The following is a 10,204-nucleotide window of genomic DNA, read 5'->3' as shown; positions in this document are numbered from 1 at the left end:
CATGTGAGTTCACTCTCTGAAAGATGAAATTCAGGAGGAGGAAAGAGCACATTGATATCTTTCCAAACCCAAGGAGGGAATTGGAGAATCCTTAAATGGTTTCATTTTTTTCTTTGTATGCTTAGCTCTAGATAAGGGCTAGAATGTAGTATTCCTTAATAAATACTTATTGTTTAATTGAGGAGGCAAATTCTGTAGATAACCTTTCACTGTCCCCCAATCCCAGTGGTCACACAAGGGCAAGAAAAAAGAACGTTTGGAGGAAATAACAATGTTTTATTCTTATTCTTATTATTATATCATTATTATTATTATTAATGGATGTTTAACATACAATTATTTTGGAACTATTAATAAGTGATCATATAGAAATAGAGTACTTGTATTATTTAATAAATTATCTGAACTACTATCTACTCTATTGAAGGATACGAAGTTCTTAATGACAAAGATAAGCCTCAGCTACTCTAAAACTGCCTCTGCTGATGATTAGGGAGAACCTATTTACTACACTGGAATGAAAACGCTACATGTCCCTCATCATATTTGCTGCCCTCCCCCCTCAACATCCACATTAAAAGCACGCTCCAGTCTAAGTACCACTTCATTGTTCTAGCTCTACCAACAGTGGAGTTACCTATGACTTAATTTGAGCTTTAAGGGATCCTGACTGCTCAACTGCTTGTTTCTTTACTACAGCAGACTGGAACTCTCTGAGCAATGGGGCTAGGCCACTTGTCACTATCTCTCTATATTTTCTTATTGTCATTACTGATGTACCCTATGCCCTCTAGTATGTTCATGGGCAGAGGGAAGACAATGGTGGAATTCTTCTCTGTGGCCACAGTAGCTAAAGTCTGCAGATAGCGCAGCTGAAGAGCTATAGGAGATTCAGACAACACCATGGAGGCTGACTTCAGTGATTTAGAAGCATTCATCTCTCCTTCTGCTGCCAGTACCTAGAGTAACAAAGGAAAAAAAAAACAATGTTCACAATGGTGTCACTGAATTTTATTCAGAAATTTCCACCAGCCCATTCCTGGCCACTTCGGAATGGTCACTGTTCTATCTTTGGTGTTATTTTACAAAGAAATGATTGGAAGATAGTGTTTTCTATTTGTTCCTTTGATCATTTATTCTAGGATTGTTTTCTTCATCTTATTGCTGACATCTCACATTACAAGGTCTAATTCAAATTCTGTTAACTTTTAATCATGAAGAGCAATGGGTTGTTCTCATTCCTGGAGGGTACTACCCTTGTCCTGAAAAGGGGTGGGGAGGTACAGATGGATCCTAAGAGGAACCCTAATCTGAGGTTGGTGAATCTGGGATAGTTGTGACCAAAGATTCCTAGAAGGTGCATAAATCTTAGTGTTACAGTCAGCAGAGCCCTAAATCATGATGTTGAGACCTGGATGGACTGGTGACTAGGAGAGATCCTGACTCATAATCCATGACTTTTGTGGGGTTTGCAAAGAGGAGAGCACTGGGAAGGTTAGAGAGGACATATTAGAAAATGTGGCCTTGTAGTTTGATTGGTGAGATCAAGTTAGGAATCTAAGGAACCCTCAATCATAGTTTTTAATTTTTTCTTCATGTTCCAGTGCCTAATAGTGGCTTGTAAACAGTAGACACTGAAAAGATACTTAAGATTGAACTGGATATGTTAACAACGGGTCAAAATGTCCCAGTAAAATTTAATTGTACTTGGTAAATCAGGGTCTTTTTATTCCTTGAATTCTTTGACTCCCCTCAACTCTTAATTTCTTTTTTTTATTTCATCTAGTTGTTTATTTTTATTTTATTTATTTGTTTGTTTTGTTTATTGGTGTGTTGTATTTATTGTGCTTATTTCTTTTCAGGTAATGACTATAATTATTAAGAACTTTATTATTAGGAATAATAAAAATAGCTAACATTTATCTTTTTATAGGGTTTGAAAATCAATTTACATTTCATATCATTTGATCCTCACATTAATTCTGAAAGGTCGGAGCTATTGTTATTCTCATTTCAGATGATAAACCTGAATTTTAGTTAAATGGCTTGCATAGGATTACATGGCTAAATAACAGGATTATTTCTCATCAGATCATCAATCTGTCTTATTTTCCCCAGGATCCTCAGATTAGAGACTGACACCTAAAAAAATGAATGACCCTTACCTTGGCTCTGGCCTCCCTAGTGGCCTCAGCTTCTGCTGCCATAGACCTTTGCAATTGCAAAGGAATCCGGACATCTTTGATTTCTACTCGGGCCACTTGGATGCCCCACAGTTCAGTAGCATCATCAAGTAGTGTCTGTTTCAGAAACAAAAGAAAGAGCCATACATCCAGAAGAGAGGTCACTAATTGGGTGAATTTTTCACATGCTCTATATTTACAAGACTCAATCCTTCCTTTTCCTCCTTTATTATTTATTCTCCTTTAGACTCGGCAGCCCATGACTACTTTACAGGATTCAGTTTGATATATGACTAAGAAAGACTTTAAGAAGTTTGAAATCTTACTGAACTGATTCCTGAAAGGATTAGTCTAATCTAAATTGCCCTTTTGGGAATAATGTTCGACATCCAAGCGTGAATAGTTTTCTCGAAGCAGGTCTGGGAGATCAGGCTCATGGTTAAATGTTTGAAGGAGTGAAGTCTCTGCTTCCTATGTTCCTCTTACCCTAATCCATCCCAAATTTTCCTAACCCCTTCCAAGTGGGCAAACTGCTCAGAGTACTTAATAAGCCATTGAGTAAATCTCTATAACAGTTTAAGCCTAAATAACTCAATTCTTTAAAAAGTTATATAATGCTTTAAGTTTTACAAGGCATAAAAAAAGAGGATTTCCAAAAAGCCTTAAGCTCTTAATATTCCCATTTTACAAAAGATGAAGTTAAGGCTAAGTGAAGTCAGATGTCTTGCCTGAGGTAAGATTGAAACTCTGATCTCTGTGAAACTGAATCTGGCACACTGTCCACTATGCCATCTTACTGCCTCTTGGGTAGCCCCTAATTAAAATGGTAAAAGAAAGAAATAAGACACAAAGGTCCAAAAATTCCCTGGATCCCTCCATGTTTCCAGTCCTTCACCAACACACTTTAAGTTTGGAAACGGGGCGGGGGGAGAACTCCAGAATGAAGGCTATGTCCTTGAAAGTCACTGTTCATATATATATACATATATATGTATATGAATAGATGATAGATTAAATAGATAGATACATGAATACATGGCTACAGAGACAGATAGATTAAAAAAATTACTCCAAGCACAAAATTCAAATTATTGCTACAGTATGTATTACCTGGATACTATGGGCAATAACTTCTCTGCCAGCTAAGATTTGGGACAAAGTTTGTGTCCCTAAGACATTCCTCAAAGTGGTCTGGGCCAGTAGGAAGGTGGCTTGATGAACATCGGAGACATTAGCCACAGCAGAAACAGCACTGTGGATTCGATAGTAGACTACTCCATCCACTTGGGTAGTTACAGAATCTCTGGTGAGGATCTGTAGAAAAAGAAGAGAGAGCCATCAAACTGTTCTGATTCTATATTCCCATAAAAGCTCTTGTGACCTTAGAGTTGATTTCAGGTCTCAATATGTTCTGATTTTCTATCCCTTCTCTTTTCCCCTAGTCTGGTCAATAATTTTAACTTGAAAAAAGAAAAATTGAAATGTGTGTGTGTGTGTGTGTGTGTGTGTGTGTGTGTGTGTGTGTGTGTGTGTGTGTGTGTGTGTGTGTGTGTGTGTGTGTGTGTTTCTAGAATTTTAAAGCTGGGATGGACTTGGGAAGTCATAGATCTATTCTTATTTAATCAATGAAGAATCTAAGGTGCAAATCATTTGATTTGTGTCTAAATTTCCGTAGCCACCTAAAATTTAGACAACCCAGCCTTCTAGCCTACTGCTCATTCCAGTATACCACAGGGTCTATAAGGTTGAGTTGGTGAATTTCACCTTTATTTCCATGGTGTTTATTCTAATTAAAAACCAATAAGAAGAAGATATAATAGTCTTATTTAACTTTTGTGGTTCCATTCAGAGATTGAAAACAAGTTTCCCTGTTCCAGCATTCAGTACTGAATTGCAATTTTGCAGCTTCCAAATTTTGATGTATTGAAAGTTGCTTATTAAGCCCACTAGGTGGCAATGGAGACCATGCTGTATTTTTGGCTAAAAAATAAAAGACTGATTCTCCTCAGAAAGATCTTTGATAGGTTTAGATTAAATTGACCTCTTCTTTTGGTGTTTGGTAGAAAAGATATTAAGGGAGAAACTGAAAATGGCATCTCATATAAAATCTTTCCAAAGGAGGTGACAAATGTTCCAGTTTTGGTAGCCCACTTGGGGGATAAACATAACAAACTGGACACCCCAACTTGCCTCGGGGCAGTCTTGTTGGCCTTATTTTCCTAGGAACCTTCTGATGTGGATTCAGGAATACTTCGGTTTTTCATTTAGATTATTCATCTAAAAACTAAATTCATTCAAAATACCTTAAATTAGCAATCAGGAAAAGAAATTGTTTAAACTTCTTGAGTTTGCTTGCTTATTATTCTCTACATTTGAAAAAAAATGACTACATATAAAATCAGAATACTTTTTTTTTGTTTTTTGCAAGGCAAACAGGGTTAAGGGGCTTGCCCAAGGCCACAGCTAGGTAATTATTAAGTGTCTGAGACCGGATTTGAACCCAGGTACTCCTGACTCTAGGGCTGATGCTCTATCCACTGTACTACCTAGCTGCCCAGAATACTTCTTAATGGGGAAAAGACTGCTATTATTATTATTTGTGGAAAAGTAAGGCAAATCTTTAAAGTTTTCTTCAAAGACAACTTATGTATTTTTATCCAGTTCCTCTCAAAGTATAAAATAAAGCAGAAACTGGATTACAGTGGGGAAGGGTAAGTCCCTGTTAACCATACAGAATATTAGCATTTTGAATGGAAGACTTCCCTTCAAATTTTATCCTTTAATATTTGAGTTTTTCGGGGCGGCTAGGTGGCCTAGTGGATAAAGCACCGGCCTTGGAGTCAAGAGTACCTGGGTTCAAATCCGGTCTCAGACACTTAATAATTACCTAGCTGTGTGGCCTTGGGCAAGCCACTTAACCCCATTTGCCTTGCAAAAAAAAATCTAAAAAAAAATTTGAGTTTTTCAAACTATCCGTAATTTATTGTTGATTTTCTGAGTTGCTGTGGTTGAAATGGAAAAAAAAAATCTGTAACCAATCAAGTGATAAGAATGAAATTATACTGCCTTGTCTTGGGACCACATATATATTGATTCTGAAGACTTTCCAGCTATGTAGAACCTTCCAAACTTGCTCTCCCTTGGCACAGACTTAGAGAATTTAATCTAATAGACTTCAATAAGGGTACAAGCCAAAGCTTCCAGGAATAGGGAGCTGATAATCCCACTGTACTCTGCCCTCATCTACAATATTGAGTTCACTTCTAGGTGCAAGATTTAAGAAGAATACCAATTAAAAAGAACAAAGAAGTTACTGATAAACCAGAGAATGTCCAAAGGAAGGAATCTAGAATGGTGAAAGTCTTTGATTCTATGTCAGAATCAAATGAAGGAATGGGCCATATTTAACTTGATCAAAATAAGATTTAGGATGAGGAGGAAAGGGTTGAGAAAAAATCTTTAAATGTTGAAAGATGTCATGCGAAAAAGGAATTAGACTAGTTCTGCTTTACCTGAGAGGGAGGAACAAAGAGCAATGGGTAGAAGCTATCAAGGTCAACTGAGGCTAGACATCAGAAAAAAGACTCTAATAAGTAAAGTCATTCTAATGGAGTAGACTGCCTCAAATAAGAGTGTTTCTTCATCATTGGAAGTCAATAAGCAAGGCTGGATGATAACTTATCAGGGATGTGTCTGAGATTTGCTCTAGGTTGTAGTTGGGGTGCCTTTTTTGTTATAGGTAAGACAAGATAACTACTGAGCTCACTTTCAACTGTCAACTTCTGTGAATCACCTCTATGGAGCAATTATCAGAGTAGAGTTGCAAACAAACTCCACCCATATTCATATTTATAAAATGAAAAGACTAAATAAGATGATTTCCTAAAATTCCTTTCAGCTCTAAAATTCTATGATTCTATGAAAAATTATTTGTTTGCGATATTTTTAAACATTTTTCCTCATATGTTAGAAGTTCTAATTGTGGATTGCCTCCTAATTTATGTAACTTAGTTTGCATTCCTCCAATTTCTTAGAAATCTTTTTTCCCCCTCTTAGTGTAACAAATGAGAAATCAAACTATTCTGATTAATAACCATTTATTTTTCTCTCCTTTCTGCTTATCTTTCTCTAGGGTCCTAACATTTTTGAATTTGTAAATACCTGATTCTTTTGTCCTATTCTTTAATTTATTGAATATTTATATAAAAGATCCTGGGACCCTGAACCAAAGAGCCTTTAAAATAGCAATTCCTCTTCATCATTGGCCCTGCATCCAACCCCATTGGTTCTATAACTATAGCTAAGAAAGAGCTGTCACTTAACAACTTCCACAATTATTGCAATAGCTATAGGTGTTGACAAACTAGAAAAGAAAGGTTTTTTTTGTTGCCACAGTCCTTAGCACCATCAAATGATTAATCATAAACCCATTATTTGGATTTATGTGTGTGTGTGTGTGTTTCTTTGTAGAATTTTAGATTATATATAATATATAATTATATGCTATATAATATAGATTTACATTATAATAATTATATTTATATTATATATTATATAATTACATAAATTATATCATGTAATTTAAATATTATATAATAAATGTATATGATTGTAAATTACATAAATATAATATAAAGAAGATATATTATCGCCTATTTTGCTGATGTACACTGAGAACGAGTGGACCTTTCCATCTGACTTGTAGCCAAAACCTTCTGTTATGTATTGTATTCTTCCACTAAAATGTATGCTCCTTGAGAGCAAGGGCTGTCTTACTTCTATCTCCAGTTCTTAACAAGGTCTTTTTCACATAGCAAGCACTTATTAAAAGTTTTTTTTCCCCTTTATTTAATTCAAAACTACAGGAAGAGCATTTTGAAATTCAGAAGAGTGATGGAAGTCAGATGCTAAGGAAATAATAGTGAGTAGAAGTCATGTTGCATTTATTACCTTGGTCTATACTAAAGCAAACTTAAAAAGACAATGTAATGGGTCAGGACTTTATGAAGGTAAAATCACCCCCTAAAATTAAGGAAGACATCTTGAGATTTCAATTTACTGGAAGACTTTGCTGTTGTCTTTCTAATGGAAATTGATAATGAATGATTAGTACCTCTTGTGGGGGAATGTTGCAGGTAACAGTTCGAAGATCAACTTTGACAAAAACATCTACACATGGTAGCACCAGGATCAGACCTACCAAAAAAGAAGGCATATTTCATATTTCAAAATGTTTTCCTTGTAGTCAAAAGATAGATTTTTTTTAAGCAAACAGCCACAACAACAAATCCTTGAGGTTAAATTGGGACTCCAACAGCAAATAAGACTTTTTTTTTGAAACAAATATTATTTTCTTCACTAAGGCCACCAAAGATCCCTAACATTTATTTTGATATATTCTTCCCAGTTTGAGGGGTTTTGCTCTCTAAAAATCCAGGATAATTTTAATGAGAGTTATCTGCAGAAACATTCCATCATAAATCCATATGAAAGGGTATATCAACCTGGTGCTGACTGTCATAGGTTGCTCCCATGGGAAACTCATTCTGTCATCTTTAATAATTTCAATAGAAGAACATTATTGTGGGAATCTTCCTGAGTGTCTACATTCCCCAAATCCCCATTGGATTATGGAACTGAAGTTTCTTCCACAGCTGTCTTCTAGTTCAAATCTACCAAAAGGGGAATGATAATTGTAGTTTCTCTGTTACTAAATTATGTTGATCAAAAGAAGCAAAATAAGATGTTATGATAATTTTAGCTTATAGTGTTATAACATTTTAAAATTTACAAAGGAGTTTCCTCACAAATCAGTAAAAAGTATATGGAATACAACAATTTCGTGGCTGACAAGAATGCAAGTGAAATGTTGTTAACTCTACTTTGTCCCTTCAGGTTCAGCATATGAATCTCCTGGTATGTTTGAACCTGGAAAGCAACCAAGATTATAATAGTAATTGAAAGGCATTTTTTATCTACAGAATAAAGAGCAGGCTTCATTCAAGGAGAATCTTCTTAAATAAGAATAAAGAGTTTAAAAAGAAAGATATAATCTGAGGGCTTCTGTTGGCTTTCTTGCTGACTAGCAAAAAAAAGAGTTGGAATAGTTACTAAGGTAAAAGATAGGAGTTCAATTTGGGAGGTGCTAAACTTTGAGAGTAGAGACAAATATTTTCTCCATTTTACCTATCAATTAATTAAAATTTAGAGAGTTAAAGCAACTTGTCCAATATTGCATGGTTGAAAAGAACAATGACTAGGGGAGGCTAGGTGGCACAATGAATAGAGCACCAGCCCTGGAGTCAGGAGTACCCCAGTTCAAATCCGACCTCAGACACTTAATAATTACCTAGCTGTGTGACCTTGGGCAAGCCACTTAACCCCATTGCCTTGCAAAAAACCTAAAAAAAAACCTGACTAGTAATGTGTGCATCTGAAGCAAGTGGCAATGACAGAGTATACCTGTGGTGCATCTCTTAGGAGGGAAAAAAAAATGTATTCCTTAGGATACCATGAGGATTTTAGTTGTTATAAAGAGAGGAAATTACAAAGGATGAAGTTGCTACTACCACTATGATGCTGGAGTCAGATAAGGAAAGAAGCAAGGCCAAGCAGTCCTTCCTGGGCCCTCTGAATGTTCTGTCCTGGTACTAAGTTCTGGTACCTATTTCAAATACCTAGCTCATTGCTCTAATTATGGTTCTGATAATAAGAACCATAATTTGAACCCATATCTTCTGACTCCAAGTTCAATGTCTTTTCTGTCTCACTGCAGTGCCCCATTACTCTGGGGCCCCAGTGTGAGGATTTATTTTGTTGTTAACCAGTTGTTTCAATTATATCAAACTCTTTGTGGCTCCATTTGGAATTTTCTTGGCAAAGATACTGGAATGGTTTGCCATTTCCTTCTCCAGTTCATTTTGCAGATGAGAAAAGAAGAAAAATTAGTGGTTTTTTCCCAGAGACACATCCAACTAGTACGTGTCTGAGACCCAATTTGAACTTGGAAAGATAATCTTCCTGATTTCGTATTTAGACACTCTAAGTCACTGCACCACCTAGGCACAACTTGCTAAGATTTCACAGAGTTGCTAAACTGATGATTTAATGCTCTCTGCCATCAATTAACTGTTTATTCATTTGAAGATAGAATTTTGAGAATGACTGCATAAAAAATTTTAGTGTTGGTGTTTCCATTGAACCTAATCCATTTTCATTCCTTATATGGCAAAGTAGAATCAAAAGAGGAGCTTTGATTTTAAGCATCATATTAATGGATAATAATCCCAGAGGGGAGAAAAACTACTGGAATATTTTCTTCCTTCACAAAATCCTTTCTTGTGACTTATCTGAGAATGACTGCTTTATGGTGACTTCCCTGTTGATGATATTTAACAGATGGAGTACAAAATGATGTTTAGCTTCAATTAGCAAAAGTGCAGAGTCTTTTCATTAACAGTTTGGATGACTTCCCACTGGTCCTTATGGCATTCTGAGGTAACTCATTAGAGACCAGTATGACGAGTGTAGTTAACCTGGGACATTTAGTACATGAAATCCCCTGGGAAAGAGGTTCATTTGTAAAGGATGGTTTTTCCCTTTAGCACATTACATGTTGGAACTATTCTGTTGTTCTCCAGATCAAGATTTATTTTATTTTTTAGTCTTACCCTTTCCAAGTTGGAATTAGCCCTCTTCCAGAGTGTTAACTATAGTATACACTTTAGCTATGATGGTTTTATGTCATGTCCTTTCTCAAGGTCAGAAGCTTATTTCCTAAGCTTTGGTCCAGATGTTCTAAATCTTTGTCATGTGAAAGATCCTTTGCTGGTCTGGTAAAGACATTGAACTCCTTCTCAGAATAACATTTTTAAATGAATAAGAATATTTAGGATTACAAAAGAAACCAAATATATTGAAATACAGTTATCAAAAAAACACAACAACAACAAATTTATGAATCCTAGATTTAGTGCCCTTGTGGATTTTTCACAGTGTATTTTAAGAGGATGGAAGGAGTG

The 10,204-nt window shown here is 35.7% G+C and overlaps 1 protein-coding gene across 2 annotated transcripts in view; it reads right to left on the bottom strand.

Annotated features, from left to right (window-relative positions):
- Positions 1–264: 264 nt before the first annotated feature.
- Positions 265–10,204, bottom strand: part of STOML3 (stomatin like 3) — a 28,039-nt gene continuing 18,099 nt past the window's right edge. For both annotated transcript variants that reach the window (XM_074189397.1, XM_074189386.1), the window contains 4 exons: positions 7,297–7,379; positions 3,294–3,497; positions 2,166–2,300; positions 265–959 (listed from right to left, as the gene is read on the bottom strand). In XM_074189397.1, coding sequence (XP_074045498.1) covers positions 750–959; positions 2,166–2,300; positions 3,294–3,497; positions 7,297–7,379 — 632 coding nt within the window. In that variant the 3' untranslated portion in view covers positions 265–749. The remainder of the gene's footprint in view (positions 960–2,165; positions 2,301–3,293; positions 3,498–7,296; positions 7,380–10,204) is intronic.

Source organism: Macrotis lagotis, chromosome 1 (genome assembly GCF_037893015.1).
Source record: "Macrotis lagotis isolate mMagLag1 chromosome 1, bilby.v1.9.chrom.fasta, whole genome shotgun sequence".
Lineage (NCBI taxonomy): Eukaryota > Metazoa > Chordata > Mammalia > Peramelemorphia > Peramelidae > Macrotis > Macrotis lagotis.
This window is presented reverse-complemented; position numbering and strand designations above follow the sequence as displayed.